Source organism: Prionailurus bengalensis, chromosome E3 (genome assembly GCF_016509475.1).
Source record: "Prionailurus bengalensis isolate Pbe53 chromosome E3, Fcat_Pben_1.1_paternal_pri, whole genome shotgun sequence".
Classification (NCBI taxonomy): domain Eukaryota; kingdom Metazoa; phylum Chordata; class Mammalia; order Carnivora; family Felidae; genus Prionailurus; species Prionailurus bengalensis.
Window position 1 is genome coordinate 22,417,355 of NC_057357.1, and position 14,729 is coordinate 22,432,083.

The 14,729-nt window shown below is 39.7% G+C and overlaps 1 protein-coding gene across 2 annotated transcripts in view; it reads right to left on the reverse strand.

The window, feature by feature from the left end:
• Nucleotides 1-9,433: 9,433 nt before the first annotated feature.
• Nucleotides 9,434-14,729, reverse strand: part of RBBP6 (RB binding protein 6, ubiquitin ligase) — a 32,651-nt gene continuing 27,355 nt past the window's right edge. For both annotated transcript variants that reach the window (XM_043560268.1, XM_043560267.1), the window contains 2 exons: nt 12,204-13,961; nt 9,434-11,422 (listed from right to left, as the gene is read on the reverse strand). In XM_043560268.1, coding sequence (XP_043416203.1) covers nt 9,853-11,422; nt 12,204-13,961 — 3,328 coding nt within the window. In that variant the 3' untranslated portion in view covers nt 9,434-9,852. The remainder of the gene's footprint in view (nt 11,423-12,203; nt 13,962-14,729) is intronic.

The window sequence follows — 14,729 nt, forward strand, 5'->3', positions numbered from 1 at the left end:
ATGCAGAAACAATGGAACAGAATAGGAATTACAGAGATAGGCCCACACAAATACGATCGATTGATTTTCAACAAACTTGCAAAGGCAACTTGGTAGAGAAAGTTGCTCTTTACACCAAATGGCACTAACAAAATGTATGCACAAATGCTAAAAAACAAAACAAAACAAAAACAAAGCCCACTTCAGTCCATATCTTCTTGCACTATACAAAAATTAACTCTAAACGGACTCATAGGGACACCTCCCAAATCATTTTATGAGGCCAGCTTTATCCTGATCTTAAAACCAGACAGACATCACGAGAAAAAACATTATACCCAGGGCACCTAGGTGACTCGGTTAAGCATCTAACTCTTGGTTTCAGCTCAGGTCATGATCTCACCATTCGTGAGTTCGAGCCGCACATCAGGCTCTGCCTGCACTGACGGTATGAAGCCTGCTTGGGATTCTCTCTTCCCTTCTATCTCTGCCCCTCCCCTGCTCTCTGTGTGTCTCTCTCTCCCTCAAAATAAGTAAATAAACTTAAACAAACAAAAAACATTACACCCAATATCCCTTATAGATGAAAAATTCCTAAGTAAAAATTCAGTATCATAAAGAAGTAATTATATACCATGACCAGTTGGGGATCTCAGGAAAATCAACGTAATACACCATATTAAATAAAAAACAAAAACCACAAGATCACCTCGATAGACACGGAAAAAGCATTTGACCAAGTCCAACACCCTTGGACTCAGTGAATCAGGGACATTCAATAAACTAGCAAGAGAAGGAAGCACCCTCAACCTGGTAAAAGTTATTTATGAAGAACTCAGTGCTACTTGATCATGAAAGCCTGACTGCTTTTCCCCTAACAGCAGAACATGACAAGAATGTTTCCTCTTGCCGCTTCTATTTAACATTACCAGAAAAGTCAGGCATAAAAAACACACCAAAAATAAGGGATCCAAATTGGAAAGGAAGAACTACAAGTACCACTCTTTCCAGATGACATGACCTTATATACAGAAAATCCCAAAGAACTCCACCAAAAACTGTTAGAACTAATGAAAGGTTCAGCAAGTTTGCAGAATATGAAATCAATACATACAAATCAACTGTAGTTCTATACACTAGTGATGAACAATAAAAAATCAAATTAAGAAAGCAAATCAATTTACAATAACATTAAAAAGAATAAAATACCTAGGAATAAACTTGTCCAAGAATGCACAAAACTTGCACTGAAAACAACAGAACCATGCTGGAAGAAGTTAAAGAAGATTTAAATAAAGGGAAAGGTATCTTGTGTTTATGGACTAGAAGACTTAATATTCATATTAAGATGATAATACCACCAAAAGAGATCACTGTAATCCCTATCAAAATCCCAGATGTCTTTTTTCCCCCAGAAATGGACAATCTAACCCTAAAATTCATATGGGAATGCAAGGCACCCAGAATATCCTGTACATGTAGATTTTAAAAGAAGTTGGAAGATTCATACTTCTCAATTTTAAAATTTACATATAAAGATACACTGTGGCACTGGTACAGGATGAGCATGTATGTCAACAGAACAGAATTAAGGATCCAGATATAAAGCCTTACCATTATGGCCAGTTGATTTTAGAGAAGTTACCACGATTCAGCACGATTCAGTGGGGAAACAAGTTTTTCAACAAATGGTGCCAGGACAAGGGAACATCCATACACAAAAGAATAAAAATGGACAACTACCTCCTATCATATGTAAACATGTACTCAAAATGTATTAAAGACCCAAAATAAGGGCTAAAATAATAAAATTCTTGGAATGCAGAAGTAGATCTTCATGACTTTGGACTAGGCAATGTTTTCTTAGATGTGACACCAGAGCACAAGTGACAAAAGAAAATAATAAGGTAAATTAGATATCATCAACATTTTAAAACTTTGCTTCAAAGAAGATCATACAGGAAGTAAAAAGTCCATAGAATGGGAGAAGATATTTGCAAATCATATATCTGATAAGTGACTTGTATCGAGACTATATAAAAACCCCGGCAATGGGGCGCCTGGGTGGCGCAGTCGGTTAAGCGTCCAACTTCAGCCAGGTCACGATCTCGCGGTCCGTGAGTTCGAGCCCCGCGTCGGGCTCTGGGCTGATGGCTCGGAGTCTGGAGCCTGTTTCCGATTCTGTGTCTCCCTCTCTCTCTGCCCCTCCCCCGTTCATGCTCTGTCTCTCTCTGTCCCAAAAATAAATAAATGTCGAAAAAAAAAATTAAAAAAAAAAAAACCAAACCCCGGCAAGTCAAGAATAAAAAGACAAATAGCCCAAATGAAAAATGGGCAGAGGATTTGAATTTGAATCGACATTTCTGCCAAAAAAAAAAAAAAAAAGATAGGCAAATGGCCATTAAGCACATGAATATTTGCTTACCATCATCAGTCATCTGAGAAACAAAAATCCAAACCACAATGAAATATCACTTTACACCCACCAGCATAGCTATAAACAACAAGATGAACAAGTGTTGGGGAGAATGTGGAGGAATTGAAACTCTTTGTACGCTATTGGTGAGAATATAAAATGGTAGAGCTGGAATGCCTGGCTGGCTCAGTCAGTAGAGCATGTGACTCTTGATCTTGGGGTTTGTGAGTTCAAGCCCTACATTGGGCATGAAGCCTCTACTTAAAAAAAAAAAAATGGTAGGTGGGGCACCTGGGTGGATCAGTTGGTTAAGTATCCAACTTCAGCTCAGGTCATGATCTCATGGTTGGTAGGTTTGAGCCCTGCATCAGGCTCTGTGCTGACAGCTTGGAGCCTGGAGCCTGCTGCGGATTCTGTGTCTCCCTGCCTCTCTGTCCCTCCCTCCACCCTCTCAAAAATAAATAAACATTAAAAAATAAAAAGATAGAGCTGTTTTGGGAACCATTTGGCATATGATCCATCAATTCCATTTATAGGATTGAAAACTGAAAATACACAACCACAGGAAAACTTGTACATGAATGTTCCTAGCCACATTGTTCATAATAGCCGAAAAGGGGAAACAAGTCAAACGCACATCAAGTGATGGTAGAGCCACAGTGGATTATTGTTCCGTCACAGAAAAGAATGGGATACTGACACATACTACAACACGGATGAACCCTGAAAACGTTATGCTCAGCGAAAGAAGCCAGAGACAAAAGACCACATACTGTATGATTCAATTTATACGAAATGTCCATAAAGGCAAATCCATGGAGGCAGAAGGTAGATCAGTAGTTGCCAGGAGTTGAGGTGAGGAGGGAATGGGGAATGACCGATGGGTAAGGGGTTCCTTTTTAGGGTTATGAGAGTGTTCTAATTAGATGGTGGTAATAGTCGCACAACTCCGTGAATACCCTCAAAACCACTGAACTGTATACGATTATACGACAAAGGGGTAAACTTTATGGTATGTGAAATAGATCTCAATAAAGCTGGTATTAAAAACTGGATCATCAATCTAAGTGCAAACCCAAAGTTATAAAATTTTTAGAAGAAAATCTGGGAGGAGCTTTTTGAATTTGGGTTAGACAAAGATCAGAAATACCGCCAAAGTGGGGTTGCTTGGGTGGCTCGGTTGGTTGAGCACCTGACTCCTGGTTTCAGCTCAGGTCACGATCTCAAGGTTTGTGAGTTCCAGCCCTTTGCTTCAAAGGATATCACAAAAACGGATCGGGAATCACAATGGCTTTGAACTCCTCGGCAATGCTAGAAGCTAGATTATGAGAAATGCTTGCAAGTATGAGTGAAAATAACTTGCAACCTACAATTCTTGACTCAAACCATAAATCAGGTGTGGGGGTGGAGTCAGAACATTCGTGATGTTACAGGCTCTCAAAAAACTTACCTTTTCACGCAGCCTTTCTCAAGAATCTACCAGAGAATGTGCCCTTCACCGCAAATAAGGCAGAAAACCTGGAAAGAGAAAGACACAGAATGGAAGACACAAAGATCCATTGCCGGGAGAGGGTGAGGAAAATTCCCAGGATGGTGGTAAAGAAGCTTGCAGGGTCATAGCTGTGTGGCTGGCCTAGAGGACAACCAATTTTCATAGGAGACGTATCACACAAAAAAAGATGAACTAAAAGACCACTTGATTTATTTGAATATACTGAGGAAGAGGTTTACATTTTTTGAGTAATCTTTAGGAAATGAAACACTTTTTAAAATAAGCCAGTTATTAATTCTGGGGAAACCAAAATTTTACAGGAAAAAGAATCCTAATATACCAAATGATTTGATTTTGAAGTACAGATGTAAAGGCCTAAGAATGTCCATAGCATTTCAATTCAGTCCAGATGAGAACTTTTATTTAGAGGATGGGAGAAGAGACTTGTGGGGGGATGGGGAGGGGCTAGAGTCAGTAGTAGCTAATACTTGAAACTGAAAAATCAAGACTTTTTATGTTCAAGTGTTTCTGTTTTGTTTTCAAAGAAAGAAGAGTTGGAACTGATTGCATCTGAAGAGCTGGAGTCTGGAGTCAGGGTGCAGTGGGTGGGGGCAGGAGACTCTGGTGTTTTAGGTCTTGAACAACTTGAAGACTTTTAAAAACTATGCAAGGACTTTGTCAGAAATAAACAAAGAATTTAAAAGCCTGTAAACTGAGGATGTGTATTACGATCTAAGCAAACTTAGTGAAACATTAACCACGGGACAAATGCTGGTGGAAATGCCAAGGGGATGAGACAAGGGAGAATTGGGTTGGTTTGGGACTTGCAGGCAACTCTAAATACCTGAAGGCAGAGGAACTTCATCTCACTGGTGTTTTTATTGCCAGTGACATTTAACCTTTTCAAATGTCAATTGGCCATTTGTATTTCTGTACAATAGTTGAGTTTGTAATTTTTAAAAATTGTACAGGGAAGAAAGGCATTGCTATTCTAAAGAAATGCCAGCAGCGTCCTCTGCTCTCTAATGGCATAATTCATCACAGGGCGATGGTTTCTTGCCTCAGAAAAATACCTTGAAAGAGGAAGAGCTGATGGTGTAGGAGAGAAAAGAAGTAATGACACTGGACACAGGGAGATGAGAGGGTGTGATGTATTCTGAGGGAAATGTCATAAAACTTATGAAGACTTGAGACTCTACTGTAGTGAGATCTGAAGAGAAGAATCAGCACCAGGAATAGGCATCAGGGAGTCAGAAAGGAGCCAACTACGATAAACCACATCTCACAAGTATTATCAGAAATATTGGGGAAGATCTTGGGTTTCCAGGTGACCGGTCAGTTTGAAAAATAAAGACCTAAACTATCAAAGATCCTCAAAAAAGGAAAACTGACCAATACTCAGGTTGGGTAGTAAAATAAAATTTTGGATATTTATTTAATCCATCTAGAATTTTAAGATGTGAAAATTTTTTTCTCAAAATGGTAATCCAGCTCTCTCAAAGCTACTTACTGAAAAATTGATCTTTTTCACATTTATTTATGCTGCAACTGTTATTACTTACTTATGTGGGTCAATTTCTGGAGTTTTACTCAATTCCTCTGATCTACCTATTCTAGTACCAATATTATCATGAGTTGAAAATTGTGTATCTTTGGTTTTTAACCCCAACTTGTAATACCCGGGGGAATGAGGCCTCTGTGGTCTAACCCCCTTCCTGGCAATGAGTCCACATACAGCCAATCTGGTTTCGGGTGGAATCTTCTCCTATCCCCATCAACATTGCAGCCTAGGTTTCAGGGTTCCTTTGTGCAATTCCCATATTAAAATGACCACAGAGGGAGTAGTCCTCATATGCTCCATAACCTACCATTGTCCCTCCCGATTATGAAGCATTCATAATGCTCAAGATCTTCTATTTGCACTTCCCAAAAGGCCATCTGCTTTGTCAAGGAAGAGAATTCTGGGCATCTGTCTTTAGTTTGAAAACAAAAACAAAAAACAAACAAAAACACAACTTTTAAAATGTGGCATTGTGGCAAAGTTCCCCCATTTCTGTCTGCTCCTCCCATCCTTTCCCTGGGTTCTAGCACTGATACAATTTTCTATGTTCACTTTTCATCCAATTTGTTTTTAAGTTTTAAAGTAATCCCTCCACCCAACGTGGGGCTCTAACTCACAACCCAGAGATCAAGTTGCATGCTCCACCAATTGAGCCAGCCAGGCATCCTTCATCCAATTTATTAGTTTTAAGTTTCAGGACATGAAAAGGAATCAGTCTACCATATTTCCTTGTGTGTTATTAAGCCTAGGTTAAAACGTATTTATAATATCAAAAAATTTACAGTGTCAATGTTTCTACAAAAAGAAACTATTTTGAATTTTCAGTAAATATCCACTCTTTTACTAGTATCTCTTAGTACTGAAGACTTTAAAAATGAAAAACTAAATTGAAAAAGATCCACACTGGCCAAGCCAACTTCATAGCAAATGACTACGTAGCTACATTTCTGTGTGGGAAGGCAAGATTCATTCTGGTGTTGGTTCTAATACGGGATCACTGTTCACCCACCATTAGTTTTTTAGAAATGCATAAATTAGCAATGGCTTTTTCCCCCCCTTCAAATTAGCAATAGCTATTCTTTACAAGTCCTTTTAACATGATCTTAAAAATAATCTCAAAAGCCTATAACAAAGAGAAGCCTTGATGAAGTGTTGAGACTACATTGCTGAAAAGAATTCTCATGAAATCTCTGAACCCTCCTGGTAACCCCATTTTTATTAGTGTGTACTGTTATCCACATATACCAGTGCCACACTACCCTTTATCAAGGATTTAAGTGGCTTACTTTATTTCTTTCATGATTACAATTCTTAAAAATGTTGATGAAAAATGTTAATGCCAAAGGATGTATTTAGGATACATAAATAGAAAAAGTAGGGCACACTATCTATACATACCTATGTATTAGCAAGGCTTTGTTAAAGTAAGAGACCAGTTGAAGCTGGCTTACGTAAATAGCAGTAATATAAAAGGACTTAAAGAAGAGCGAGCATGCTCCAAATCAGAGGTTTTGTTCTGTGTAGTTTTGTACAATAAGAACAGCATTCATTGAAGGAGTTAAAGACAGGAAAAAGTGGACAAGACAGATGGGGACACTTGCACAAATCGGAATGAATAAACCATTAACTGGCTTTCTCTGAAATCCTAGGCTTAAACATTTTGGAGGGGACTTAGCACTCTTCACTTGGCATGCTGAGACTAGCAAAGGAGTTATTCTTAGGCCTCTGATTGTAAGGCTTTGCAATATCCTTGGCACAGTGAGGCAGCTGGTTATTGGAAGGCTACTATCTTCCAAATCTGTAGTAGCTCAAAAATTATTTTCCTCCCTTACAAATGTTGACACATCGGTGGTTTCCAGGAAGATTGCAAAATTTAACTTCAATCTAAAAAAAAAAGTTACTTTGTCTTATCAAACATTATGTGCAAGGCGTGGTTTGGCTTCTGGAATATAAACCACACATTCCTTTCGAGACTCTCAGTCCCGTGAGGAAGATGATCAAAACCCATAGAAAACAACTGGAGTGTCACCACAGTGTATTCAGCGATGCCACTGTATCCCGGGTGTGCACTGGGGTGGGCGGGCAGGTACTGCAAGGGAGTAGTTCAAAAAGGGCAAGCTAACTCTTGAACAATGAGTAGGAAATTGTGAGACGGGCAGAGGCGGAAGAAAATTCCAGCCAGATTAAAACAGCTGAGTGCATTAGGTAAGGAGACAGAATGTGGACTTTCTGGGAACCAGCAAAACTAGGGATTTCTGGTTGGGCCTTCCATGTTGCCCAACTTTCTAGCTGGGCCTTCCATGTTGCCCAACTCTGCCCCATGGCGGGGGTAGTTGGACTAGTTAGGCACTGAGGTTTGAGCACCCAAGGTTGGCCTGCAGCTTCATAGGCAGTGGAATTTCCTCCTCAAAGGGGTATCAGACATCAAAAGCCACTAGAATTTTTAAGGATCAAATAGACACAAGCACCTTACAGTGCCTGGCAGTCATTCCTTAACATTTCTCTCAAGCCTTTAATTTCGCTAAACACCCCATTCAGCACCCTTGTTTAGGTTTGGGAGTTCCACTGTTTTAGAACAGGAAGATGGGGAAGAGGGGACAGGTTTGGGGAATGTCATGTGGAAATGGCAGGGCTTAGGCAACCACAGACAGTAGAAAGAGTAACAGAAAAGTTAAAACCTCGGGCCTAAGTTGAGGATGGAGCTGGAAGACCAGGCTATCTATGAAATACTGGTTTCAACTTATGAGCAGAATCATCACAGATGAGGAATTCTGGAAAACTGTCATACGAGTGCACCGCAGTTAAAAAAAAGTCAGCTGAGATTAAAATCAAAGACCAGAGGCTTGGTAAAGAAACTGACCTCACATGATGAAATTTATGCTGAAGAATTCTGGGTGCTAAAATCCTCAATGAATGGGGGAGATATGATCTAGATCTGGGGTCCTGATTTACAGTAAGAGTTAAGAGGGTAGCCTAGTTGGAGTATCTGAAAGTAGAAACAGCAGTATGTGTTGTGGGGGTGGGGTGGGGCTGGGAGCGGGCAGAACAGACATCCTCATCCCCAGTGATGGAGCCCTTTAAAGGAAAGTTGGGTTTAACTTATTTTAACAAACTTACTTTTGAGAAACAATCAATAAACTTAACTCAGTTCTGAATGACGCTGTTTAACATGTGTCACCCACATTAATTTTTCTTTGAATATTAAATGCTGCATTAAAAAACACATTCAATGAAGTATGTATGTCTGCATTACTATCCACATGGCAGAGTCTGGAAATCCCGACAAGGCACAGAGACACGAGGTTAACAGAAGCAAGTTGCTGCTAATGTAAATCCTTTCCTGTTCCATGATCACAGTCCAGTGGTACTCCAGGGCCACCCTCAGACCAGAGCTGATCTTTTTTCTCCTCCTCCTAGCAGCTGTCGTCTTGATCCCTGTTCGTGCTGCCTTGTTTCTATTCTTACCCCAACCCCACCAAAACCTTTCGATAGCTTTTCATTGCCTACAATACTTCCTGATCAGCAGACACAAAGGAAGAGCCCATCAGAGTCTAACCTAGTGCTCCCGGACCTACTGCAGCTTGCTTTTGTCAACCAGGCAAACCAAGTAGGCCTTAGAGGCTCACCGGTGTGTGCTACTCATCAATGAGTTTCATACTCCTTTATCAGGGTTTCCAGAAAAATACATGACCATGTAAACAAATCACAATTCCTCATGGCTAAAATGCAAGTCCAAACTTGTAATTACTTTATATGTTTAAGGCCCTTTTAGATTTTTTTCCCACCCAGAACTCCAGTTAATCCTGATTTCTTATTTCTGGCCATCCACTACCAGCCCACTGATGAAGTCTATCCACCATGTTTGCTTCCTAATTTTGTACACTCAGTTCAGCTTATGCTACAGGCTCAAGGATATTTTAAATGAGGAAATGGGAGGGGGGCAGAGACAGGACACACTTTCTCCAAGTAATGCAAATATTCGACATTTGAAAAGTTTACTGAAAACTTTTATTGTAATCAAAAAGTGACATAACGGGGTTGTAATGAATTCAGCAAATCATTCTGCTGATATTTTAGAACTGATATCAGCTTTTGCCAGGCAATTAAAAAAATTCAAATGTGAAAATTTCACAGTACAGTAAACTCCACCCCAACTAATTAATGGTGGTTAAAAATAATAGGCCCTAGCAAAACCTCTCATGTTACATGGTCACAACTCACAATTCTGTACAAAAGTTCGTGTTATAAAGCTCTGATGTAAAAATCAAATAATCAAGCAGCAATATTTTAAGTGCAGCACAGGGTCTTCCATATCATTATTTACAAGGCTTGAATCTCTTTACATTATAACAAAATTTAATACAGATGACTTAGTAATTAAGTCAATTTTTAAAATCTGTCCCTTTATACAGGGACAGATTTCGCTTTTTGGTCATCTTTCTCCTTCTCCTTTTCTTTATCTTTGCTCTTCTTTGACTTCTTTTTCTTGTGTTTGTGTTTTTGGCTTTTTTCTAACTCTCCTTCAGTGCCTGCATGCTTCTTATGCTTCTTGTGTTTTTTGTGTTTCTTGTGCTTCTTCTTTTCCTTCTTCTTCTTCTTCTTCTTGCTGTCCTGACTCTCTGCGGAGCTGGCACTACTACTGTGGCTCCGGGTCCGGCTGCCAGAAGGGCTATGACTTCTGCTTGGACTAACACTAGGGCTGCTTGGACTCTGGCTCCTGGCGGTGCCTACCTGGCTGGCTGCTGCCGTGTCCAGGCTGTCTTTTGCTTTCTCCACGACTTTATCTTTCAGTTCCTTAGCAATCTTTCCCGAAGTTTCCTCCTCTTTTACAGATATGTTGCTTTCACTGTCACTTTCATTATAGTCTGGTTCAAATGCAGCTTCATCAGTTTCCCTAGTTAAGTCGGAGGAAAGTCGGGAGGAGTGGCTTAACTGTGGCTTAGGCTTGACAGCGCTCTTGTCAGTCTGCCCAGTAACTTGCTCCTTTTCAATCTGTGGGTCTGGTGGGTTAAGCACATACAGTAATTTGTTGCCGCCCGATTCTTTATTGTTCCTTGCTTCTAACGTGTGCTTCTCACGATCTTTACAAGGATTTTTATCTACAGATTTTGTCTCTTCAGTCGAGCGTTTCGTATCGTAAGTGGCTTTGTGATCATGAGGTTTTTTGTCTCTGGAGGGACTAGAATTGCTCTTTTTGGAATCTCCTGTTCCTTTTTTAGGCAAATCTCTCTCCTCCCTTGGCTTAGTTTTCTGTCCAGATGCAGAATCTTTACTTCGAGAAGGGGAGTCTTTCCTTCTTGTTAATTCATTCCTTTCGTCTCTACGTTTGGAACTTGAGTACTCTCTGTTGTCATAGTCTGTTTTTTTGTCTCTGTTGGGAGTGAAGTCTTTAGTCGAGGAACCTCGAACGGAATCATGCTTTTCTGAAGTTCTTGTCTCTTTGGAAGATTGAGACAGACTTTTAAAATTTCCTGGTTCACTCAGACGGTCCAAGTTACTCTCTTTCTCTGGCTGAGTGCTGTTTTTCCTCTTTTCGGGGTTTTCCTTCTCCAACACCGAATGATCTCGATCTTTGGCTTTCCCCTTTTCACTGGATGCAGAGTTTTTTGAACTCTTGATCTCATGCTGTATAATTTCATGGCTAACTTCCTTGGTGAGTTTCTGAATTTTCTCTGACGACTCACTTTCTTTTTCAGTATACTTGACTGTATTTAACGGTTTAGTGCTAACATTTTTTATAACACTGGCAGGTTTTCCTACACTTGACATAGGCTGTGTGGCCTTAACATCTTCTTCCTCAGATTCAAAGTCATCTTTATCCCATTTGGACTGAGGAACCTGAATCATAATAATAACGTCCTCAGCAGGAGCTGTATTGTCATTATTATACTCTTCCATAGTTTTAATGACAGTCCGTTTTGTATCTGTTTTTTCTTCAGATTTCCGCACAGGACTGCCTCCAGTTGAGCTCGTGCTAAAAAGAATTAAAATGTTGTTAATGAAAAATCTGCTATTACTAAACACTGATAAATAAGAGTTTTAAAAATATTTATTTTGAGAGAGCTTGTGTGCACGGCATGTGCAGGGAAGGGGCAGAGCAAGAGAATCCCAAGCAGGCTCTGAGCTATCATTGCAGAGCCCGACATAGGGCTTGACCTCATGAACCAAGAGATCATGACCTGAGCAGACCTCGAGTCAGACACTTAGCTGACTGAGCCACTCAGGTTCCCCTAAACACTGATAAATACATAAAGGCTAATAACTTAAACATAAGTGTCCTTTTAATTCTCAAAACCCAATTACCCTACTCTAATAGAGATTAAATGATTTAAAGTCAGGATTAATAAATGCTGGCTCACAAAATCTACTTATTTCAACTCCTTTCTTTAAAGACAGGAGTAAACCAGACTAAACCCTTCTTTTTTTTTCTTTTTTAGAGAGAGCGAGCGGGAGGGAGGGGCAGAAGGGGAGAGAGAGAGAGAGAGAGAGAGAGAGAGAGAGAGAGAGAGAGAGAGAATCTTAACCAGGCTCCAGGCCTTCTCTTTCCCAACATGGGACTCAATCCCACCACCCTGGGATCACGACCTGAGCTCAAACCAAGAGCTGGACGCTCAAATGACTGAGCCACCTAGGTGTCCCAAACCTAACCCCTTCTTAATTTATAGGTTACATTTTAAAAGCATAAACATGGATAAAATTAAAAGAAACTCTTTCCGAAAACGAACATCCATACCCAACCACCCATAATCAGATACCTTGTATAATCCACAAGAGTTGAGCTGGATCCCTCAGCTCCAGCTACTTTTCGTCTGACCTTTCCTTTGACTTTTTCTTGTTTAACTTTGCTAGATGCTGACTCCAATTTTTCAGAGGGTTCTTTCGTATTAGATACATTTTCTGTACTCCCAATTTTTTTACCAGTTTCTCTGTTGAGCTTAATTTTTTTGGCTGGGGCAGTTGATGATGAAATTTTGTCTTTCTCAGGGGTCCTATCCATTTTTTCAATATCAGGTTCCATTTTGCGCTTTGGTGATGGTTTCACTATTTCAGTCATTTCCAGTTTAGAGACTTTCGTTGAAGAGGACTCAAAATCTTTCTCTACACTTTTCTCTTCAGTTTTTCTTTTTCTTTTTTCTCCCTTGCTATCAGGTGGCTTACTTTTCTCACTAGGCTTCTTGGCCTTTTCTTCCTTATTAGTTAGCTTTTCTGATTTGACGTCTTTGGGGTAATCCTTCTTCACTTTTTCCTCTTTGACTGGTTTTGTCTCTTGGTGTTCTTTTGCTGATTTAGAGTGAGCTTTTCTGGGGGTACCAATGGTCTTTTCATCTTTTTGGGAGGAAGATGATGATTTAGCATTATCAGTCTTTGGAGTCTCCTCTTTGGCTTTTTTAAGTGGAGGTTCAGATCGAGGAGATTTTTCACGCTCTCCGTCTAGTTTTTCTTGGGGTCCCTTAGCAGGTTTTGCAACATTTTCTTTTTTGGACACAGTAGACCCATCATTTTTCCGTTTGGTCTTGTCACCTTTTGCTTTTGGTTTATCTTTCTCCCTCTTGTCTTTTTCAGACACCGACTTGAAAGTGATGGATTCTGCATCCATTGGTTCATCTCTAACAGGTGTAGCATCATCTCTACTTGGGAGAACAAACAATGAGTCTGTTTTATTTTCTTCACTGCTTGTAGGTTCTCTTGATTTCCTAGAAGTTTCTAATAACTCGGGGTTTAGAAAGCCTTCACTCTCTTCCCCCTTTCTTCTTTTCCTATGTTTCTTATGTTTGTTTCCTTTACCATCTCCGGGATTATTTTCGCTCTCCTTCTCTTTTGACTTTGTGTTGTCCTTCTGATTGTGACTATCTCTTGTTGAAAGCTTTTCTGGATAGTTGCCACCTAAGTTTCGACTTCTATGACTTTGTCCACCAGCATAATCTTCTCTGCGGCCTCTCGTGAAGGGAGAATTTCTGATATTAAGAGGCAAAAATCTCTCAGGAGAAAAGTTCTCTCTATTTGCTGATGGTCTAGGCTGTGCTCCGGCAGCATAACCTTTATAATACTTTTCATACCACTCTCTATATTTTCTTTCCCATTCTCGGTAACGCTCTTTTTCAAATGGGTCTCTAAAGTCAACACTCCTCCCGTAATAAGCTTTCATGTCGTAAGGTGGCGGAACTTCTCTGTATCTATTAAAATATTCACGTTCTGTTTCCCCTTGAGGCACATTACGTTTATTGGGAGACTGTCCCCTAAATGCTTGAGGAGATCTTGACCGTGAATGGTATCGTCTATAGGGGGGTGACCTTGACCTAGATCGATGATATCCATGAGATCTAGACCGTGAACGGTAATTTCGGCTCTTGCCTCTGCCTCTTCGGGGGTATGGAGGTGATCGGGAATAGGAACGAGAATGTGAGCGGCTAAATGATCGAGAGTAAGAACGTGAACGTGTTGAACCAGATCTTGACTTAGAATAAGTATACGAACTTCTTGAATATGATGAACCACTATAAGGAGATTTAGACCTAAAAACAAAAAACAAAACAATAGTTGATAGTTGAGAAATATTTGCAAAATAAAATACAGACTCAGATTCTATAGCATGATCTCCTCACGGTTCCATCTTTCTTTATATCAAATTTCATCTTAGATGATTAGAGAGGCACAGTGACCTCTACTGGAATGGAATAAAGTACACAAAGATCAGAGCAATCACTTGTTACAAAACAAAAGTGAAATCTTGACAATTAGAGTGAAGCGCATTCATGTACCGTGAGTTATATGAGCTAATTAACTTAACATTAAACAAAATTCCAATTAAATTTAAATTTTATTTCCTATCTGGTTATTTAAACAGGAGTAATTTCTTTGTCCTACGTTGTTGGCCAACAGTCTAGCACTTTGAAAGGAACCACAAATGTAAGCTTAAAAAGTAAGTCTTTTAAACAAACTTCCAGGGAATTTTTATAATTCACTTTTTCTGTCGATAAAACAATTTGTATTCTACCACTGCTTCATAATTACACAGGTTAATGTTCCAGCAAGAAGCTGTAGCCTTAGGTAAAAGCGTCCTCAGAAATGTTCTTTGGCTAGTCCTCTATTTCTTTCCTTCCACAAACATTTCCCAATTATTTCACACTATAAGTAACTTCAGGGGACAAGGGCAATTTAATCCCCATAACTGCTAGTTCTACACAATAGAATTTACATTGAGACAATATTTCAATAAACAAATATTGGGAAATAAGCTACATCTCCATTTCTATAAGCCTGGATCGAATCAGAAAAATTCC